The following is a 22,093-nucleotide window of genomic DNA, read 5'->3' as shown; positions in this document are numbered from 1 at the left end:
CCCCTGAAGATCAAAAGGAACACATTAGAATCACATTAATTCTGATTTAAAAAAAGAGAATAAATCCCCTTTTTCAATGGAAAGAGAAACTCGGAGCACATGTCACTGGTGTTTTCATTGTCAGAATTTACATGGAGGTGGAGCAGTGTCTGCAACGAGGAGCCGCCGGGAAGGACCCAGAGCCTGCGGTGACGGTCGGTCCGGGCTGTCACCGGGCTCTTTAAAGCTTTGCTTTCCTTCATGTTTCTAAATAGTGAAAGAAGGAGGGGAAAATATTTTTCCCAAGTAAGCAAACAAAAGGAGCCATTTCTTCAGGGGGTTTCCAAGGAGCCACAAACAAACAATCCCAAATCATTTTTTTACCAAATATAGATGGCAAATGGACAGCTGGAAGTGACCAGAGCCTTCCACCCGCTGCCACCCGCCTGCCCCTGCCGGCACCGCCTGCCCCTGCCGGCACCGCCTGCCACTGCCAGCACCAGGGCCCGCAGCAGGTCCCATGGTCCCACACACAGCCCCACGCGGTCCCACACACAGCCCCACAGCAGGTCCCTGTGGTCCCACACACAGCCCCACGTGGTCCCACACACAGCCCCACAGCAGGTCCCTGCTGTCCCGCACACAGCCCCACGCAGTCCCACACACAGCCCCACAGCAGGTCCCTGCTGTCCCGCACACAGCCCCATGCAGTCCCACACACAGCCCCACAGCAGGTCCCTGTGGTCCCACACACAGCCCCACGCAGTCCCACACACAGCCCCACAGCAGGTCCCTACTGTCCTACACACAGAGCCCCACAGCAGGTCCCGCTGTGCGACCCACAGCACCAGGACCCAGCAGAGCCTCATCCAGCTGCATTTTCCTCCCTCCCCATCAGCAAATCGTAACCGCTCCTCCCCACGCGTGTCTGGGGGGGCACAGGCCAAGCAGCTCCACACGTTTGCATGAATGTGACCAAAGCAAAAAAAAAAAGGGGACGGGGAACCTCATTAACGCATCCTTGCAGCCTGATCTGCGACCCCCTCTGCATCAGGAAGTGTGTCAGCACAGCCCTGTGCTTCCACAGGACCTGCGGGGTGACCAGGCTTTAAGTATTACTCACTCAAAATCAAAGCCAAACTGGCCTCCTGCCCTAGGAAACTCGCCAGATTTCTGCTCTTAAAGGAATGATAAGCCTTCAGGATGCTTCTCTTCTGACTGTGCAAAATCAGGGTCAAGTCTGGGATAAGAGCTCCTCATTAAATGGCTCAAATCCTGCTTTCCTTAAATCTGGAGGGAAGGTTCCTCTGAGAGCAGGATCAGAACCCACCACCGAGACGAAGGTGTGCTCCTGACAGCCTGCATGGATTACACTTTTAGAAGGTGTTTCTTTCATGTCTGTTGCTCATAAGGAGACAATAAAGCCTTCTCCATTCTTTGCCTTGAGATCTCTGGTCAGTTTGCCTCAGTTTTCCAAAGGATGAGATGGTGATGGGGTTTCCCTTCTGCAACCACGAGCAGGACCTCGGTGTCTTTGGAAAACAGCGCATGCTAAAGCTGGCTTCCTTGTGCCACTGCAGAGCTGCCATGGTTCTGCCCACGTACAAACAAGAACTCGTCCGCTTTCCACGCTTCCTCCCTAACCCAACCTGTTCTCCGGCTCAGCTTCTCTTGTTTGTGATCAGTTTGGAAGGATTTGTGCCTTCGAGTCAGGGACAGCCTTGCTGCTTGCTTATGACAGCCCCAAGAGGTCAAAGGGAATTCCTGCAGTGAAAATCATGGATGTAGTTCTGAGGAGACACGGACAGTGGAAAGTGAGACAGTGTGAGTGTTACCTGGAGAGCAAACATTCGAGAGTGGCAAAGAGCCGTGGCACACGCTGACTCAGCCTGTGTTGAGCGCGGAGCAGGAGCGAACACAACAAAAGGATGGAGGAAGTCAGCAGGTGTAACCCCACGAAATCACACAAGAGCCTTGCTTGGGTTTACCATCTGCACCTCATCACTTTCCTTCCTTCCTTCCTGTTGCTGCAGAAACCACCCTCACCCCAACACCCCCGTGACCTGCTCCAGCTGGCAGCCTCTTCCTGGCCAATTCAAACCAAAGGCCATGGTTAATACCAACAGCTTCGCCAGGATCTTCTCAGACAGGGGAAACCTGCGGCTGGTGCGAGGCTGGAGGTGCTGGTGTGCGACCGTGCCGAAGCAGAGTACTGTCCTCAGAGCAACGTCTCACCAGCAAACCAGCCAATTTCAGCTGAGCCGTGAGCTGAGCTGCCTTCAGGCTGGGACGGGCTCAGGCGACGTCCCCGCTCTGCAGTCGGTCCCCCCTCAGTGCCTGGCACACGTTTCGCTTTGATTGATTTTGTAATTGCTCGTTTAATTGAACAGTTACAGCAACACTATCAGGAAAAGGTTTCGGGGCTGGGAAGGGGGTGGAAGGGGAATTGGAGCAGGGGAAAGAGCAAAATGGGTTTTTCCCTTTCTCTTAAGATGAAAACACAGAGAAAAAGAGGCGAGGAGCTGAGGTCCCTTTAGCAGGCACTGAGGAGGAGAGCCGAAAACAATAAATTACAAAAAGAGAAGAAAAATGAGAAGTGGGTTGAAAAGTGTGGCAGGGCCAGAGGGTCCCGGGACTGCTTAGCCTCCAACTGACATCCTCTTCCCGCGGGCTGTCAACGCTGCCATGAGGAACACGGGCCATGGAGACGGAGCTGGGAGAGCGGCGAGGGGAGAACAGGCAGGAGAAGGTGGGAGAAGAGGCCCGTGTGCCTAAATAAAAGGTGCATGAGCAACATGGAGACAGAGGGAAAGAGATACCTGTGTCAGAACTGCTGCAAACAGGGAGCGTGTGGAAGCAAAGCAGACGCGTGCAGGAAAGTCTGCATCACAAACACACAAGGGGTGAGGGGTGCACAGCGTACCCTTGTGTGAGAGGTGAACCTCATGAACGGCAGAATGGACCGGCAGGAACACACAGGAAACGTGGGATGTGTGAGAGCGAAGGGAGAGAGCACAGATACGAAAGGAAAGTGAGCAAAGCGGTGAAGGAGGCGGCCGGTCACCTCTGCACAATCAGGGTTTGTGCTGGCTGGTATCAGAGAGCTGTTGGGTGTGCTCTGCTGTCATGCATGTCGTGTCACATCTTTGCAGACCTGCTGCCACGCTGCTGTTCGTATCTGGGGCTGCGTGGGCACCGCTTTCATGTGTCTGGGCATTTTTTGGAGTGCCGCTGCCTCTGGTCTGCATGCAGCTGCCTGGGTGGCTTTCCCAAAATGGCGAGCAGCCTCTAGTTGTTGGTATAGTGGGGGTTTGCATCGCTTTTCACAGCGTGCTTGTGTGCAAATCGGGTACGTGCCCATGTGTGCAGTGGGCACAGCGCAGCTCTGCTCCCGGGAGCGGACGCGTGGCTGTGTCACCGTGTGCCCTCCGCGGGCTGCGTGTGTCTCGGGAGCGAGAGCTTGTTGGGTGCGTGTCAGGAAAAGGACAGGGGAATCCAGACAGGGTCAGGGGGGAAGGTGCACACAGAGGCCATGGTGCAGCTCCACAGCAAAGCAGATCAGGTTTCAGGAGAGCCCGGAGCTGGGGCTGCAGGGGACAGGAGGTGGGCTCTGCTCCTGCATTCCCGGGCAGGCAGCACAAGGCAGGTTTAAAGAATATCCTTCCATTTAGGAGTTTGTTTATTATTCTTAACTAAGCAGCTCAGACAGGCAAGCCGGCAGCACCATATCCACCCTGATTTCCCAGGAAGGCAGGGAAGGGAGGGACAGGAAGGCAGATTTCCAGACTAGGGCACAAAGGGATTTATGTACTGCTGGGCTAGGGAAGGGGGCAAAGCAGCTTTGCCAGTTATTCAGAAAGAAGGTGGAAGACACTCAGCTTTGGGACACTGGCGTGGAGCCAGCGTGGGTGCAGCTGCAGTGCGGCACACAGGATCACAGCTGGCCTGCTGTTCCAAAACCCAGCGGCACCTTCGGGTTGGCAGCTCCACTCACACTTAAGAACTTCAGACTTTTGTCTGAAATTCCTCAGCACCGGGAGCAGAGACTTGGCTATGTGTCTTCTAGGGAGGAGGGAGAAGCAATCTCTCTCCCCTTAAATCCACTTATTCCATCAGGAGTCACACGGCACCAGGATATCTGTGGCAGTAGAAATTCCCTCACCTTGCAAGCGTGTCCACACCAGGGAGTCAGCGCCCACCTCCCAGCTCTGGATTTTGGCTTGTCTGGCCCATCTAGCAAGTTTTCAGCTATCACAGCGATGACCACAAACACGGCAACCTAAACAGAAAGGAGAGACAGCATTGGTGTGCATTTCTCACAGGGACAGACCAGATATACCTGTGGGCTCCCCTGAGGCACAGGTGGTGGAAAAGGGCAAAGTTCTGCACGTCTATACAGAGAGTGGAAAACACAGAAGTATTTTCCTGTGCACTGCTTGTGCACGCACGCCAGCTCAGCTGAACGCTGTCCATGTGTGCAAAGATACACACAACAGCATTTTTCAACCAGAACTTTCCGCGTTTCTGGACTCTAGTGAGCAAGGGTGTGCTGCAGATCCAGGCAATGGGGCCCACACCAAACCCACCCAACGTGCAAACAGCAGGTTTAGCGTCCTCGCAGCTCAGAGAGCAGGACTGCGAGGGAGGGCCTATCTTTGCCATTTGCTGAGTGCCGATGTTTGTGCTCACACTGTCATGAAAATGAGGTCAAGGAAGGTCATTCAGTTCAACAGCATAAATCAGGGAGGAAAGCGGAGTGGAAGCCTCTGAATCCTCGAGGGATCTCACCAGTGGGGGGTGGCCAGGGAGCAGAGGAAGGGCTAATGAGACATAGAATGCCACACGCGGGTGAAGCAGAAAACACGGGCAAATGAAAGGAGCCAAACGGTGGCAGCCAAAACAGAAGGCAGGAAAGCCCAGCCTGAGGTCCTTTATCCTGTGCTATAACCAACGCTTCGTGTTAACTCCCCAGCTTACTCTGCCAGAGAAGGCAGAAAGGCTCCACACCCTCCCGTCCCGACCCGCTGACAGGAAACCTTTCACTGGAAACTTGCTCGCATTCAGTGCAAAATGTCTCACTTCTGTTAGCAATTTGTTCCCCATCACAAGCATTCCTGGGAGAAGCCTGGCGGGGCAGGAGCCCAGGGGGGCTGCGTGCGGCGCTTCCACCTGGCGACGCGGTTGCCAGCACAGCGGAGCGGCCGGCCGGCCTTTCAGCACCTCCCGCTCTCCTCTGTGTCCCTCATTCCGCCTTTCACCACCTCCCCCCTCCATTTCTCTGCTTTCTCCTCCCTTCTGCCAGCCTCCTCCTTCCCCTTCTCCACTTCCCCTCTTCTTTCATCCCTTCATTTTTCTGCTGCTGTGTGCTCGTGGCACGTTTGGACCTCACACTCTCTCCTCCCAAGCTCATCACACCTGTGCCCTTCCACACTCCCAGGTACGGCAGAGCTCAGCACTTTCCCCTTCGGCTTGGCCTGAACATCCAAAATGCTCTTTGCCGTCAGTCTTCCCCCAGCACTCTCTGGACAGAAGTCTCCCTCTCTCCCTCCTCCCTTCCCCCTTCTCTTTCTCTCCCTCACATAATATTTTCCATATGAAGAAGCCTTCCTGAAGCCCCACACTGCCCTCTCGGCGAGTCTTAGGCGGGTTAGAGGAGACCCTGGGAGCCTTTAATCCTCTCTCTCTCTCGCTTGCTTTCATCCTCAGCCACAGCTGGACGCCCCATTGATGTGGAACAGACCAAACACCAGGCCTCTCGCTAAGCTGCTGCTGTGGGGCCTCTTCTCCTTTAGAGCCAAGCCCGTGGCCCGTGTCCTGCTCAGAGCGCCTGTCCCATGTGCCCAGCAGCGCGGACACGGCCAGCGCCTCCGGCCCTGCCTCCCCCAGCCTGGCTGCTGCTCTCTCCAAAGCTACTGTTTCCCTGAGCCACCTTCTACCACCTTGTTCTGAGACAAGCCCCCACCTTCTCCCCCATCCCAGCATCCCCCTTCTGAGGATTATTTAGCATCAGTTCCCCATTGACTCACATCCCTCACATCAGGCTTGGCAGAGGCTAAAGGCTTGTTTGAGTTTCTCTGCAGAAGCAGCCGCTGGCGGCGATGTCCCCAGGAAGGGCCTGGAAGGCTCCATTGTCTGGCAAAGAAGGTCTTAAGGCTGCAACCTGCTTAAAATTTTGGAAAGAAGGGTCTTCATCGTCTGTGCAATATCTTGTTTAAAGCACAGTGCAGGGTGAGACAGCGATACACAGCTTCTCTAACAACTTTGCAGCACACACAAGACAGGTTCACATGGGCACGGGAACCAGGGGCAAGAGAGGAGTGACAGACAAACTGCCATGCCTGGCCACCTGCCCGCAGCGTGACATCTCGGGCTTCGGTCACCACAGCGTCGGCTCGCTGAGCGGAGAACGGCATTTCCATCCACGCCAGGCTCCAGGCAGCTATTCAGCTGCAGCACCTCACCTTGGTGCCGAGCTGCGGGCAGCTTCTGGCTCATCTATGCACAGAGTGCACAGCGCTCAGCTGCCCGCAGCTCCGCACCACGGTGAAATGCTGGCCGAAGAACCCCCCACCCGCAAAGCCCCCGCTGAGACCCCATCTCCTCACCCAGAACCCCATTTCTGATCTTCCTCTGCCCTCTAGTGGCCTCGCACCCCCAAACCAGCCCTGTCCCGGGCACCCAGCTCCCCCGGCTTTGCTTGACCCGCACGGAGCAGCCCCAGCGCTGCTGCGACACCCACCCTCTGCCGGGCCTTCCTAGAGCAAGGGCCAACGTACGGGGCAGGTAAACCCAAAGCCAAGGCCACTGAGGTTTTAAGTGTCTAATTCAAAGAGGTTTCTGTGGTTTTTATGGCAATGAGAGTAAATCAATGGGAAGCAAGAATTTCTATGGAAGGCAACAGAGAAGCATGTGGTTTCATCCTTGATTGGATGAAAAGCTCGGGAAGAAACTTCTTGGGGATGGTTAGTCTGGAGTGGAAAGACTGAGGGGAAGGACGGCAGGTGTCTCTGCACACAAAGCAAGACAAAGGGAATAATCTGTTCTCCGAGTTTGTAGTGGATATAAAAGGGAGCAAGGCACTTAAATCACAGGGAGAGACAGATGTTAGGAGAAGCTTCCGAGCAAGGATGGTGCTGGATGGAACAGGCCACCGGGAAAATGCTGCAACCTAAACTAGATAAATAGAGATCATTAGAAATTACATCAAAAGAGCTGATCCTGCCGTGTGTCACCGGGCTAGATTAAGTAACCTCCTGAGATAACATTCATCTTCTTTTCTGTGATACTACAATTAGAAACCATATTGATTCTCTGCCAGAGACGTTCCTTAGTGACCAACACGCTGGGTCCTGGACAGACATCACTTCGTGACCTGTCCTGCCCAAAGAGCTGCTCTGCTCAAAGACGGGGCCTCCAACGGACACGGCAAACGCAGCTGCTGTGGGAGAGCACGAGGCGTTGTGAGGCAGCACAGACCCTGGTGCAGCTTGTAGGCAACCAGTTGCAGAAACCAAACTAATTGCAGACTCTCGGGATTTGCTCATGAGAGAACGAGTGCATTCCCCCTTCTTGTTACCGAGCATCAAGTGCCTGATGAGAGAGGGATTTGGGGACAAGACAATGCGAAGATATCTAGCACAAAATGATTAGCTAGAATGTATTGTTAATAAGCTGCTTAGTCATATAATTGGAAATTATTTGCAGCCAGGGTGTCAGCACAGTCTCTCTGCGCTGCTCTGGCGGAGCAAGGCAGGTAGGTACGGTCCCCAGGCTCCCCCCGTACTTTTTACCTTATTACTGGATCACACCCTCCTCAAACCAAGAATTCAAACAAGAAGCTATTGAAAATTGTTACATTAGTCTCCTTTTTCCCCATTCCTGGGGAAAAAAATGATGAAGTATTTTAAGTCTTACCTCAACTTTATGTTCTTTCAAATATTTATGCAAGAGGCTTTCTTTTTTTTCCCCAAAACCACGACCTGAGATAAAGCAAACTAAGAACTCACTCAGCAACTCCCAACTTGCTAGATTCTTCCACAAATCTGAAAAAGGGGAATGATTTATCCTAACTCCTTTGATAATTGGCTGAGGCTGCTCAGCTGTGAACACTGATGAGTTTCTCCCAGCTCTTCTGTGAGGGTGGTAAGAGAGGGCAGAGCGGCAAATGGCCAGGCGAGAGCAGCAAAGGGCCTTTGTCATCAGGAGGAGCCCAGCTCCGCTTTCAGCCACCTCCCCAAATGCACCCTCACATCATCTCAACATCAGTTTTGTTGCAAAACACGGGGAAGGACTTCTGTGGGACGGCAAGAGCTCAGCCACTTCCTCCAGCAGCGTCACTGCGATGCGGGAGGCTCGCTCCTGACCAGCGCACGCTGGGCAGCCCCCCACAATGCCCGCTCCCTGGGCCTGAGGACGGCCATGGAGCTGCGAGCGCTCCTCCTGCTGCCGCTCTGCTTCCCAGGTAAGAGAAGGGCTGGGCAGGCAGCCGGCGCCCGGGGGAACCCTTCCCCGGTGCCACGGAGCTCCGCAGCCGCCATCTGCACCGGCCGCGCTCCCAGCTGGGCAGCTGGCGGCTGCCACGGGGAGGGAAGGGGCAGCCGCGGTTCCCACCGCGGCTCCATTTAGACTTGAAGGTCCAACACCTCAAGGACACACATGTCCATGGGTTTTAAAACAAAGATACTGGGTTTTAAATCGCAATTGTGGTCCCAGCGCAAATCTCTACACTGCCCACCAGAAATCAACCTTCCCATTTCCAAGCAGGTGAATTTAGCAGCAGAAATGGATCTCGGTTTTCAGAGGTCCCCCAGCCACAAGTGCCCATGGAGGAGGGCTGGACGCAGAGTTCACCCGTGTCTGTCGGGAGGCTGCGGGCAGCCCGCGACCAGCTCCCTTCTCCCACATCACAATTGATATTCACAGGTCTCGAAGCCCAAACATCTGTTTCAGAGGAGAGTCAACCAGAAGGAAGCGCTCTGTACGTCCCGTGTCCTTACACAGCACAGACGAACTACCAGCAGCCAAAAGTCTGGTGCCGCCTCAGAGATGGGCGATGCGAGATCTTAGTAGGCACAACATACTCAACACAAAATGCAAACACAAAGCGAGCCACAAGGGGGAAAGTTACAATAGAGGACAACAGCACAAAGAGGATCGTGACCATCACCATAACCAAGCTCCAGGTAGATGACTCGGGCACATACAGCTGTGCCTACACCTACGGTTCTCAATATGTTCTACTGAGGATAATCTCACTGATTGTTTTCAAGGGTGAGTACCTTTTTCCCTACTCAAATGCAGATCTTGTCACAAAGCAACATCATTCCTGCCCCTGCTCCATCCCCCCCACTGCTGAGCAGCTCCCCCTGACCCCCAGTCCCCGCCCCAGCCTCGCTCGCTGCCTGCCCCACACACAGCACGGGGTGAGGGAGCCCCACGGACCCGGCTGGGGCTCCCGGCTCCCTCTGGTCCTGCCCTGGCTGACGGACCAGCCGTGAGCGAGATGCCCAGGGCAGAGTTCGGCTCAGGCCGGGGGGCAGACGCCCGTGTGCCCACTGCTCACAGCTCAGGGACATGTTTGCTGTTTTGCAGAGTTGCACAAGTGGGAACTGGACAGTCTCTCTGTGCAGTGCCCGTACATCACCGCAGTGGACGGCACTCCGGTGTATAGCACGGATATAAAAGCCTGGTGTCGGCTAGATTGGACAGGGTGCAACATCTTGGGGAGGACAGGTGATCCTTCAACACAGAATCACAGGAAAGCCCAGCAAGGCAGAGTCTTGATCCAGGATGACACCGAGAAAACGACTGTCTCCATCACCATGCAGAAGCTGCAGGCCCAGGACACTGGCATGTACCGGTGCATGTTCTACACTACCCCTCATCTCATCCCGATAATGCAGGTCAAGCTCTCTGTGTTCAAGAGTGAGTATCTACTGGCAGCCAAGTGCCCATGTTGGCGGATTTCAGCCCCACCTCCCCTGCTTGTTCTCCCTCCTGTCCTGCGGCACAGGAGCGCTCGGTGGGGAGCCCAGCGCTGCCACCGCACAGCTGACAGCCCTGTCCCTCTGTCTGTCCCCTTCTGCTCCTCGTGTCTGGAGGCAGAAGGCCCCCCAGGCAGCATTCAGCCCACAGCGTGCATTGCAGCTATGGGGAGGGGCTGCCACCGTGCCGGCTTTGGGACCTCAGCACACATGTCCATGTTTTCCAGAGACGCACCGATACACAGCCAAGGAGTCGGGCAATGTCTCTGTCCAGTGTACATACAGCGCCCCAGACTACAGGGCTGTGACCAAAGCCTGGTGCAAAGAGAGCGCTGGAAACCGCTGTAACGTACTGGTCAACACAGACTGGTGGCCCTCCAGGTACCTCAGGACACCTCAGCAAGGCAGAGTCACCATCCAGGACGATACCGACTTGGGGGTTGTCACCATCACCATGGAGGAGCTGCAGGCACAGGACTCCGGCGTGTACTGGTGTGCGCTTTATGAATACCCTGATCTTTCCCGAATGGTGGAGGTTACGCTCAGTATTTCTGAGGGTGAGTACTGACCTGTGCCGGGTGTCACGGCAGGACTGCATTTACATCCATGCAGCACTGGCAGGGAAGTTTAGCTGGTAAATTCAAATCACCCAGCAATGATTATTCTTCTCATCGTGCTTGTGATTGCAGTATCGGCTGAAACAACTTTGTCTGGTTCTGCAGGCACCACTCTAACTACCCCTGCTGGCAACAGCCCAGAACCAAGGTAAGGCCTAGAGAAAGTCTCAGAGCTTGAGCACAGACAAGCTATGACCTATTAATGGCTTGCCCACAGTTTGCCTGTCCTCCTGGGGTAGGCAGTGCCTGGGCACTCTGATCTAATCCCTGCTTGCAGAGCAATGAGACCTGACAGGTCCTTACAAAGGTGGCCTCTCTGCTTCCAGCTTCTGCTCAAACTGTAAAACGTACAGGATCTTCTTCCCCTTTGGACATCTGCTGTCATGAATACTACAGCACACAGTACAATCATACACCAGTTCCCAGTGCACCAGGTGCAGCGAAACACAGGAGGAAAAGGCAGTACCTACTCCAGAGAATTGTGCTCTGAGCTTTGAACAGCAGCTTGTTTTAAAAGCCTGAAGAGTAGTTTAGGAAAAGCTCAGAAGGTGCAGCCAGGTAGAAAAATCAAGATAGCACAGCTGCAGGAGCACCGGAGCATCCTTCCAAGTGCATAAAGCTATTCCTGTCCCCTTTTCGGGTCACTGTTTGGTAAGGGGTTGTGCCAGCACCACGCTGTGCTACCATCTGACGCTGGTATCTCCTGTGCTCTCTGGGCTGCAGCTCCAAAGCAAACACCTTCGTCCTGCTCGCTGGTGTCCTGAGCATCCTGTTCCTCCTGGCGCTCATCGGCTCCATAACACTGTGGGTCAAGCGGCGCAAGCAGCTCAAGAGAAGAGGTATGTGGAGGCTGGTGACGCCTCGTGTTCTGGTGTGTGCTGGAGGGGCCTCCTCTGGCCATCACCTCTCCACTCCAGGAGAGCTTATTCCCGGCTCAGGGTGGGAAGCCTCACGCAGGCTCCTCGCTGGGGTCTCCTCTCACAATGAGTCAAACCCACGTTCCCCCAGACTCTGCACAGGACACCTCCTAACATGTTAGAGCAGAAATAAAGTAAAAGCAACGTGTTCACCAGATGGAGGGTACACGGGTCCCACTGGCACACCCATCGCTTCTATCACTGGGCAATCCCACAGCCTTCCCCAAAATTCCCCAAGCACAGGCAATGCCCAGGCATCTCATGGACTTCTGCACTTCTAACACATCTGGTTTTGGCTCATTCCAAAGGTACCAGACAAGCCGAGGACATCTATGACAAGCCAGAGGACATCTATGACACGCCAGAGGACATAGCACAGGTAAGGAAAATGACAGATTTCCCATATGGTACCTGAATCTTCAGCAATAGTCTGTGAGGAGTCTGCTGACCCATGGGATCAGGTCCTTGCTGCTTACTTTTGGTTGTGAGCAGGAGGAGACATGGTTTTAACGTCACTGGTGAGAGGAATGGTCGTGGGTGGAGGGGTGTGCGTGATTAATGTAAGGAAACTCCAATAGGAACAAACCACAGTGGAGCATATTCTGGTAATCTCAGAAATTACTCAAAAACTAGAATCCAAGGTTAGACGACAAGGTTGTAGCCTGCATCAAGGAGAGGTGAGGAAGGAGAGAATTTTCTGTTCTTCCACCTCTGTCCCAACTGAAGGTAGTTTTCACACGGCTTCTCCTGTCTTCCTGGGAAACGCTTGTTCTTCTGACAACAGCAGTGGCCTAGCACTGAATCATGCTGCCAAGCATCTTCCCTTTCTCTTCACAGCTTGACAGCACAGACAGAATTGAAAGTCCTCAGGATGACAGCAAAGACCTAAAATATGTTACCCTGAACTTTAAATCCCAACTCAGCCCTGAGGATCCTCTCTACTGCAATGTTGAACCAAGTCAGGCCCACGGGAAACCCAAAGATGAACATGTGGAATACGCTACCATTGCACTCAAGGAGTTACCGACGAATGACAAAGGATGAAGCACAGAATGCCAAAACAATCCAGAAATGAGAAAACAGAACTGGAATATGAAGTGTGAATGTGGAGTAGAAGGTGTGTGGTTGACACAGGAAAAATCTAAGTTTTTGCTGCCATGTGTATGTTGCCTGTGCATTTTGAGACCTCCCTCCTACTAGAGAGCAGTAGAGAACTTTGCCACCAGTGTGCAGATTCTCTGGGGTCAGCCAGAGGCGCTGGGTAATTCTCAGGATCCCTTGTATATCTGCTTCCTTCAATCCCATTAAACTGCAGACTCTTTCGTGAGGCAGGTGTGGAGGAGCGACCTTTTGAAAAAGAGAAATATTTGTCTGGACATGGATGCGTTTGCTATTTCAATGGTGTTCACTAGGAGAAACTATCCCACTCCTAAGGGTTCGGCTACCGTGGCCAAGCAAACAAAACTCTAACTGCTGTGACCGGGTTCATTTGCCATGTAAATGGGGGGGACATGGGCGCTGGATTAGAGGAATAAGCAGCACCTGCCTGCAGGCAAACAGCTTGAGGGTGCATTGCAAACTCCGCAAGCTGAGGATTGTGCTGCATGAATGTGAGCACCAGAAGGTCTTGTAGCTACAAAAAAACAATGCACAGAAGTAATACACGCACTTTTTGAGCCTTAATGCGAATGAGTATTTCTGGAGAAAGGAGGACAGGGAACAACATGCAGTACTGCACCAGAGTGGACAGGGCACTGGGACAGTTTGGAACAGAACTTCCCTTGCTGTGCTAACTGCAAGGACGAGCCCTGAGCAGACATGAGGAGTCTGTACAGACAGTAGCACTGAGCAAGAAACTGGGAGGATGTGTGAAGAAGCTGCAGGAAGTGTGACACAAAGAAAGAACTATGACCATAAGAGGGCTGGTCCCAACATCAGATGATAGAACAGAAGGGACATGATGGTAATTAAGAGCAGATTATTTACAGATGTAAATGTCCAAGTAAGTCAGACACACAATATATCTCTAGATTTCCGGTGCAGCTCTGATGCAGGTTGGCAATTTCCACAGGACCACTAGACTGGCCTGGAGCCCATCAAACCCTGCTGTCCTGAACAACCACTGCAGAAACTATCCCACGTTTTCCCAATGCACTTGGTCCCTCACCTGCACTGTTGTGAGGCATTTTTGCATCTCTTCAGGAATCACTATCCAGCTCTGGTCTTTTCCAGCGCTGTGCTGTACCCACATGCCTACTTCCAGCACTTTTTAGCTTTTTGTCTCCATCATAGAAAGCAAGTTTTTGTGGCTGCTTCTGAAGTCCCAGGAGACCAGAAATGCACATGTGGTTTCACAGCGGAGCTCACCGGGGCTGTGGGAAGTGATCCTATTACTTCCCTCTCTGCTGGAAATACTCCAAACGACACATTTGCTGCCTTTATGTAGCAGTCATGTGGTGAGCATATGAAATGAGGTTGCTGGGGCTCAGCTCAGCTTCTCCAAAAGACCAGAAACCCTGGCACTTCATGCACGGGCTTTTCTAAACTTCCTTTCCCTGAAAATAAACACCAAGGTTATGTCCCTGCCCTCCCTTCACCCTCGGGATGCTGACTGAGCTACCTGCAGGGTCTTGATGAATCACCCTTTCCATTTCGGCTTTCCAGACCCCCCCCGCAGAGCCTGCAGGCAGAGCCCGCTCCTGCGCACCGGCAGAGCCCGCTCCGGCGCACCGGCAGCGCTGCGGGGCTCGGGGGCCGCCCGCACCATTTCAGGCCATCACATGATGCTGTTTGAGGCGTCTGCACTGAGCTGTGGCTCTGCGTGGGCAATGCTGATGCCTGAATTTTCATCCCTGATGAATTGCTCAATATGCAGGACAAAAAAGATGCCAAGTTCCTGTGCTCATTCCTTCCGGCAGAGCAAGGAGGGGGGAAAAGCAGCTGCTCTTTGGCAAGCACCCTTTTCACTTTTCTCCAGCCTTCTCTCTTGTCCCTCCTCTGCTCAACTGACATGGAGAAGCTCATTGACTTCATCTTCCTGGTCTTCCTGTCAGGTAAGAAAGCATACGCAGCCTTCATTTCAGTTAACAGGGTAACGGATTGGTGCTAAACTCAGTCTCTACTTGCACTTAGTATGAGATTACTGATAATGCTATGGGAAAAGACAGCGCAGGTCTTTCCAGTAGTTTTTTCCGGATGTACAGGTGGTTTTGTTGTAGCATGCAACAAACTGGAAGACCAATACAAACAGTTATCAAGAGTCTCACTGCCTGTGTGTACGCTGCAAGGTCCAGGGCAATGCAGGCAGAGGGAAGCTGGAGCACTGCGGTGCGTTCTGCCCTCCGCTCTTCCTCCCCAGGTATGTCGCAGGGATGTCAGACTCCTTCCCCGAGTTTGTTCTCTTCCCTTAATTTAACAAAGGGCCAGCGGTGATCCGAGCGCTCAGCGTCTCTCACTGGGATCCTCTGGAATCACAAGAACACTTGGCAGAAGCCTTGTCTGCCTTCTCAGAATGAATGGTGAAACTGCAAAATCCTGTTTGTTTGCATCTGTAGGGCTCTGAGTGTAAATTGCAGCATCTAGGGTTCAAGAGGAGGAAAAGACTCCTCAGGGAAGGGGGCATCCTGAAATCTTGGGCACTTGACTATACTTTTTTACAGTAGCACAAAACAAGGGAGGAGGAACACAAACAGTAAACGATCTGTCAGCAGAACTGGTTGTAAAGATAATGAGGCAAAAGCTTTCCACAGGGGCATCAGCAAATCTTTAAATGCCATGATTCTGATCAAGAGGTTTTTGCAACGCTGTTTCTATTTGAAACAAAAGCAAAAACCAACCCCCTGGGGCCTTTCCAGGAACTGAAGGGGCAGAACTGGGGGTGAGGAGGGTCCACAATGTTCAGAGGGATTGCACAGGATGGGACATGCAGGGAGATAAACCTTGACAGAACAACGGGGTGGAGCAACAGCTGAGGATAAAGACTTGGAGACTTGTAGGTGTTGGATACTTGGAGAGCACAGACCCCTTTTAATGCCTTCCTGTAGTCAAGCCTGAAAGACCTTCGGATTTTTTAGTTAACAATTAACTTAGAATAGTTGAAATTATTTTACAAAGTGTTATCAAAAGGCTCAGCCAGCACCAAGTCCTGACAAGAGACTATTTTTTAATTTACTTCTGTTCTATCATTCCTTATGCTTTCACAGAAGGCACTAGCCTCTGAATTTTTTTCACTAGAGATACAGAGATTTCCACAAATACCACATCGCATTTCTCTCTGGAAGTATTAATAGCTCAGACTGTCCCTTCTGCCTTTGCCTACAACAAAGAGGAATAGAAATTAGAAATAAGGAACTAAGGAAAAAAGGAAAAAAAAAGCCAAGCAACCAAAGACCAGTTGACAACATGATTAAAATCAGCAGGATATTAAAAGACAGGGTGAAAAAAAATTGCTAAACCCCTGGATTTAGAAATTAAGAGTGGAATTAAGAAGCTGGCTCCTAAACAAGTAGCTGGACACTGGTTTGTATGTGTGACTTTGATTCTAACAGCTTCCTGCATTCATTCTCCCTGGCTGTGTAAAGAGCCTTAAAATAAGAATAAACTTGATGGGCACTTACTGCAAAGGACCCTTTCTGCAGCAGAGGCTACTCTGGAGCCAGATCTGCATCTAGGCACCATCAGGGAAGGGCTGGGCTCAAGGCAGAACCTGCGGCGCCTGCCCTGCTGCAGCGGTGTGCACGGCAGCAGGCTGGGGCTGCAAAGCCAGGCTTACAGCAAGGCTGGCCTAACGAGGGTTACACAGAAACCATTTCCCTCACTGGGTCAAGCTCTGCCTTTTATGAGCTGCCTTGTAAAAAGAGCTTTTAAAAATCAAGATAACTTGTCTGATGCCGACTCAATATACCCAAGTGCCCAGCTTCACGCTCCTCAGGACCAGAGGAAAGTGCAAGTTTGTATTTAATCCTTAATCACGCTGACAAACTGCTTCCCCGCAGCGGGCAGGAGCGCAGCGATTACAGGCAGCGTGATGTGGTTGAGCTCCAACTGCAATCCCGAGCAGTCACCACATGGTCACAAGGGAAGGACCAGCACTTCCTGAGCTTCAGAAAATCTGCAGCTATTAATGACACTGATAGCTCCTCTTTCCCTCGGTCCCCCCAAGAACAGAACAGCTGCCTGGCAAGAGCCAAAGAACACACGGGTCAGAGGGGTCACTGAACCAAGGCCCTGGGGCTGAGCACCCCCTCTCTTCCACAGGGAGGCAGGCAGGTGACAGCAGCCGCCACTAGAGTTCTAGAAGAGGAAAATGACGTTTGGCATAAACATAGTGGTAAGGGACAGATATGAGAGAAGCAGCTCACCACTTCCTTCTTCTCCTAGCATCCTGTGCTGCAGAGAATGTCACTGTGGTGTACGGAATGGAGGGGGGCACCATCTCTGTCAACTGCACCTACGACCCCTCGCGGCAGCGCTGGAGAGAAAAGAGCTGGTGCAAGCAGATCGATGAGACCAAGTGCCAACGAGTGGTGAGCGCCCGGCGTTTCTGGCTGCCGTTCCTGAGGAACAGGAATGGCACCACCTCCATCAGGGACAATGTCCAGGACGGCGTCCTGACAGTGACCATGAAGCGACTCAGGAAGCAGGACGCTGGGATGTACCAGTGCAGAAGTGACTTCCTGGGGGAGACAAGCAGCTTAGGGAATGTGCAAGTGGAGGTGCTGACAGGTACGTCCTGGGGCTCCAAGTTTTATGAGTTCCTGCTTAAATTTCACGTCTGTCTGCAGATGCCAAGGCCTCACTTTAAACATCTACTTTTGTCGTGCTGTAAGAAGGGACTGTGTTGCATCATCTCCTTTTAGTTCCCAATTTACAGCAACATGACCTCATTGTTACAGGATGCCTAATACGTCATCCCCTTATTGCTACCCAGATTAATGTCCCAGCACACAGCCCACTGTTATAACCACCTTGGTTATCTACACTGGTGCTGGTGACACCAATGAATATCACCCAGAAACACCTGCAGACTAAACTGTGCTGTTTCTGTCAGCAGCTGCCCTGGAGACCCAGCTGCCAGAGGAGCCCAGAGCTGTGCAGAGCACCTCCAGGTAAGCTGCTCAGCTCCTGCTGGGACCACTGGCCTTCCCAGGACCAAACAGATGAGCATCAGCAACCCATTCGAAACCAGGCATATTCTCTACCTCCTCCTAATCCACGACAACTCTCAGAGCTGCTGTGTGGTTTCTAACCAGCAGCTTTATCCTAAGCCAGGAAAGGCAGTGCTTTAGTTAGTACCAAGCAAAACAACTCCTGCAGATCGTAATTTATCCGTATGTGAGATCTTGTAGTTAAATCTGTTCTAGTTGTTCGAACCTCCCAGGCTGTGTTCCCATCTTCACACTGTAACTACATGAGTTTCTTTAAAGGTTGAACCATCCTCTTGATGGCTCAGCTTTACTATTGTATTTGTGATTCTCCATAGCATCCCTCTTGAAGCTGATTTCACCATCTTCTACATCATTGCTGGGTTCCTGGTTACGAAGTTCATGGTGGCTGTGCTGATCTTTACCATTGGCAACAGCAGGAGGAACAGAGAAACAGGGCAGAAGAACCCAAACTCGAACGAGCAGCAGGTCCTCCCTTTGGCTGGTGACCTTGCACGGGATGGCATTGGGCCCTCCTGGGAGAGCACTGCCTAGAGCTAAACCAACAGGAATCCACGGCCAACGGAACACCAAGCACTTCCAGGCAAAGCTTTGCCACCTGCTCTAAGAAAATATCACCTACTAAACAGGTATCAATGACCCTAGCACTCGAGAGAGGGAATGTCACCATCTACTCCCTCTTCTCTTTGGTGCTGACCAACGTTTCCTAACACAAGTGAACTGAAAAGATGCTGCCAGTAACACCAGAACCTAATGGAAGAGGATGGGATTGAGGGCCGGGGGAAAGAAGGAATACAGAGTCTGCCTGTCAAGAGATCTGGCACAGATTTATCGATGTGCCGAGATGCTTCCCAGGCATGGAAAAGGTGAGGGAGCTCTTCTCAGTTTTCCAGCTCATTGCTCAGCCAGAACAAACTTTGCTGCTCTATACAGCTACTGACAAATGCTTTGTTATAAATAAAACTATGAATACAGCCATGAACATAAATAGCAGTTCAAGTAACACACCTCAATGACCATGTGTTGAGCAACTCACAAACACATCCGTATCATGTAAAAATGGAAAGACAAGGTTCAGTCTGAAATCTTCAAGAAACTTCTGATTCACTGAAGGTCAGTGTTAAAGAAGTAATATTTTTTTCAGAGTATCTTATATCCTCTCCCAATGCTTCATGCTTCCCCCAAGAGCATTAAATATAACCAGAACTAGATGGTTTGTATTGTAAACTGTCGTCTATAAATCACCTTTTTAACTGAGATCTCACTGCCTAAAGCCCGAAGCTTTCGGCACATTCCAGCAATGCAGCGCTCCGCTGTCAGCTCGGCCGCTTCCAGCAGCCGCCCGCGCCAGCAGGGAGGGCGACTCGGATCCTCAGCCCCAGTGTCACTGCACCGGGGCCAGAACTGGGACCCAGCAAGCTCGTGGCACCTCAGAGCAGGGCCAGCTGAGGGGTTCTGCCCGCCCGAGGTGATGAGGGCCAGCTGCAGAACTGCCACAGACAGCGCGGATCCTTGGTGAGAGGCGTAAGGAGCTGCAGACCATGACACAAGGGATGTGCAGTCCACCCGCAGCTCAGAGCCTGCTTCCCCATTCCTCAAATGAGTTTGGAACAAAGAACCAACTGTCTCTCTGTATTTCTCCCCGCATTTCTTCTGCCCTCTCAAGAGGATGTTACCAACACGTGATCATTGTTCACCCTTCCCCAAGCAAAGCTGCGTTTAGACCTCAACCCCTAGCGCAGTCCCTGCACAGCCTGCAAAGCTAAATAAAATCAAACTGATTATCTGACTTAGTGTGGATTCATGATAAAAAGCTGCTCTACTAGAGACCGAAAATGCCCGTTTCTTTTCCAGCCACACAACCTGATTGCTAAATATGGCCAGCTAGACAACAATACAGTCGAAGCGAAGAAGCTGCCAGTAAACATTTTGCTGCCTTCCCACCCAGGAAGGACATTAAGATCGTGGTTAAAAGATTTTCTCAGCAATCCCAAACTGGCATCATCACTGTATAGGCAGCAGACGGCTGCAAGTGAGAGAGCAAGTTCGCTCTTATTCTCCACAGAGAACTTCTCAGTGATAAAGAAGGTCTGGGATACATTTGCTGATTTTAATTATACAAGCTTTTGGGTTCTCATTTCTGTTTATAGTAGTTCTGTATTTTGTCCAGAAACTGAACTTCATGGTGGGACATCTGGCAATCTCTGCCCGTCTGGGACCTTTCTCTCCCACTATAGCGAAGTTCTCAGTCTGAAATCACCCAGCATACAGGGAGGAAAGTCTGCATTTCTCGCTCACTCCTGACACACCACAGATCAGGTACTGTCATCAACCTGCCTTCCATCAACCTGACCTGCCCGCTTGTCCTGCATGTGCCGCGTGATGGCACTGGGGAGATCTGTTACGTGACCTTCCCCGGCGCCGCAGGCGGAGCCAGAGACCTGTAACTGCTGGTCATTTCTGACACTCCTCTGAGCACACATTCCCTTTTCCCACACACCCCCTCCCCTCATCCCCAGTTTCATGAAATGAGTAGAAAATATTTGTGGTTATAGACAAACTCAGACATATTCAGAAGCAAAAAATGTTGAATTTCTTTTTAACTTCTCATTCCTCCTGGTTTCTCAGAAGGACGGAAGAAATAAAGCAATAGGATGCCAGATGGGGAACTGAATGATGATACAATACATTCTGCCATACGGCACCCACCTCGGGCGAAGCCTGACGATGTGGCACACATCAGCAGCAGCCTTCACCAGGGGTTTCCTTCCACGCTCCGGAACCCCCAGGCAGTTCCATTTCCTCAGGTCTGTGCAATGTGCTGTTACCTTCAGAGCCGCAGCTCCACGTTCTGGAACTGAAAAGAGAAAAATGGGTCCACCTAAACAAAGCAGCACAAAGCCTTCAGTTATTTGCAGAATTTTGCTGAACTGCACTTAGAAACAATCCATTTTAACCAGTTACTGAAGCTGGATACACGTGGGGTGCGAGGCAGAAAGCAACTGAAAGGATGAGGCACATGGATGCACAAACTGCCCCTGAAAAAATAACTGCACTTTTCTAATAGTCCAGCATCACAGTTCAGCTCCTGGCAGCAAATCTAGGGGAAGGCTATGGCATATTTGCTTTTTCCAAATGGCTCTATTTTTAAGCAACAGGCAACTATAAAACCAAATACAGGAAACTGTTTCTCTCTGGTAGCAACTGATACAGGGCCACAGTCAGAGAGTTGTGATAAACCACAGCACAATGCTTCCTTTGAGACTTTCAACAGTTCACAGAAATACTCACATAGAAAATATTAATTATCACGCACTCTGATAAGATCCAAGTCAGCAAAGTGCTAAAGAACCTGCGTTATATTAAACACGAGTTGTTTCACGGACTTCAGAGAGACAAGGAATGCACTTCACATATATTAGTGAACATGGGCCTTATTGAAAAGTATTTGTCTACCTCCTAGTATGAAGTGTCCTCAGCTTGAACACACAGGTGCAGAATTGACACCCAAACTTTGCATTTCTTTGCCATTGGTGCTCGTTTATTAATGCCACACCCATGCTATGGTGTAAATCCAGCTTGACTTTTGTTATAAATTACACACATTTTGATGAAACTACTGAATTTTGTTTTCATGGTGATATGTGCAAGCACCCATTAGGGATTATGGATAAATACCAAGATTAATCTTACTGAAATTTTCATCTTAATTCTGTGAGTTGGGCCTGAGGGAGCTGAATACAGTACAAAAATGGCTTTAATTTTCTGGACTCCAAGTGAGGTACTGGGTGGCACGGAGGAATGTGAAAGGGCAGAGCAGAGTCCCTGAACCACATGAACTCCCCTCTGCCTGCGGCTGCTCGGCCAGCTCAGAGGGTGCGAGAGACAGAGGAGAGAAAAAGGCAATTCTGTTGACTGGTCTGACGTGGGTAATGGCTTTTTGCCATTATTTCTGAGATGATTTTGTCCCTCTATTGCAAATGCTCTGAAAACAAAGCTAGGACCCCCCGCCCACAATAAGAGCTGAGGGAGCCGGCGCGTGTCCCTGCCCGGGCCTGCAGCCCCAGCCCTCGCCTCCCCGGCCCGCTCTGCAGCCGGGGCCCAGCCGGCCCTGGGCCGCGCTGCACACAGCCAGGGCTGCCTGGCAGGGGGAAACTACCGGGCAGCTTTATCTTCATTGTTAGAGCTGTCATTTTGTCCTTCAAACAATAATTGCTGTGCATCCTCTTTCCTCATCGCCCAGACTCACCGAACATTTCCCCCACACTCGAAGGACGCACAAAAGCAACAGTGGCCAGCTCAGAGCAGCGTTCCTTGTCTCTCCCAGCTCAGGGAGGCCAATTCCAGCTCCAGGAGGGTACAGAAGAGCTCGGAGCTGCGAGGCCAGGCCTCTTTCTACCCTTCTGCAGCCCCCTCACAACCCACCCACGGCC

At 51.7% G+C, this 22,093-nt stretch overlaps 2 protein-coding genes and 1 long non-coding RNA gene across 5 annotated transcripts in view; 2 read left to right on the top strand and 1 right to left on the bottom strand.

Moving 5' to 3' along the window:
* Positions 1-22,072, bottom strand: part of LOC309447903 — a 66,634-nt gene extending 44,562 nt beyond the window's left edge. Inside the window, exons 1-3 of the long non-coding RNA XR_014185689.1 lie at positions 21,910-22,072; positions 20,370-20,517; positions 4,142-4,258 (exon numbers count right to left, since the gene is read on the bottom strand). This is a non-coding gene — a long non-coding RNA (uncharacterized lncRNA). The remainder of the gene's footprint in view (positions 1-4,141; positions 4,259-20,369; positions 20,518-21,909) is intronic.
* On the top strand, positions 8,289-13,068 carry TREM1 (triggering receptor expressed on myeloid cells 1). Of its 2 annotated transcripts, none has more exons than XM_082069210.1 (8): positions 8,289-8,440; positions 8,902-9,249; positions 9,571-9,903; positions 10,190-10,519; positions 10,685-10,727; positions 11,303-11,418; positions 11,805-11,875; positions 12,334-13,068. In XM_082069210.1, exons 1-8 carry the CDS (start codon positions 8,398-8,400, stop codon positions 12,538-12,540), a joined length of 1,491 nt encoding a protein of 496 aa, XP_081925336.1. In that variant the 5' UTR covers positions 8,289-8,397; the 3' UTR covers positions 12,541-13,068. The 2 variants fall into 2 exon arrangements, with proteins under 2 accessions (XP_081925336.1, XP_081925335.1); XM_082069209.1 differs by having other exon boundaries at positions 10,652-10,727.
* LOC309447898 (triggering receptor expressed on myeloid cells 2-like) lies at positions 14,405-19,495 on the top strand. Of its 2 annotated transcripts, none has more exons than XM_082068970.1 (4): positions 14,405-14,549; positions 16,876-17,220; positions 17,549-17,603; positions 17,978-19,495. In XM_082068970.1, exons 1-4 carry the CDS (start codon positions 14,507-14,509, stop codon positions 18,192-18,194), a joined length of 660 nt encoding a protein of 219 aa, XP_081925096.1. In that variant the 5' UTR covers positions 14,405-14,506; the 3' UTR covers positions 18,195-19,495. The 2 variants fall into 2 exon arrangements, with proteins under 2 accessions (XP_081925096.1, XP_081925095.1); XM_082068969.1 differs by having other exon boundaries at positions 17,546-17,603.
* Positions 22,073-22,093: the final 21 nt, after the last annotated feature.

The sequence above is a fragment of the Streptopelia decaocto genome, assembly GCF_964273445.1.
Source record: "Streptopelia decaocto genome assembly, chromosome: 19".
Classification (NCBI taxonomy): Eukaryota; Metazoa; Chordata; class Aves; order Columbiformes; family Columbidae; genus Streptopelia; species Streptopelia decaocto.
Note: the sequence above shows the minus strand (reverse complement) of the source record. Positions and strands in the feature narration are given on the sequence as shown.

Excerpts from the sequence above, each read along its gene's own strand:
- TREM1 (XM_082069209.1), top strand. The coding sequence starts at position 8,398 with ATGGAGCTGCGAGCGCTCCTCCTGCTGCCGCTCTGCTTCCCAG. Across the intron at positions 9,904-10,189 it reads CAAGCTCTCTGTGTTCAAGA|AGACGCACCGATACACAGCC; the intron begins GTGAGTATCTAC and ends CATGTTTTCCAG. Across the intron at positions 11,876-12,333 it reads CGCCAGAGGACATAGCACAG|CTTGACAGCACAGACAGAAT; the intron begins GTAAGGAAAATG and ends TTCTCTTCACAG.
- LOC309447898 (XM_082068969.1), top strand. The coding sequence starts at position 14,507 with ATGGAGAAGCTCATTGACTTCATCTTCCTGGTCTTCCTGTCAG. Across the intron at positions 17,221-17,545 it reads GCAAGTGGAGGTGCTGACAG|CAGCTGCCCTGGAGACCCAG; the intron begins GTACGTCCTGGG and ends TGTTTCTGTCAG. Across the intron at positions 17,604-17,977 it reads GCTGTGCAGAGCACCTCCAG|CATCCCTCTTGAAGCTGATT; the intron begins GTAAGCTGCTCA and ends GATTCTCCATAG.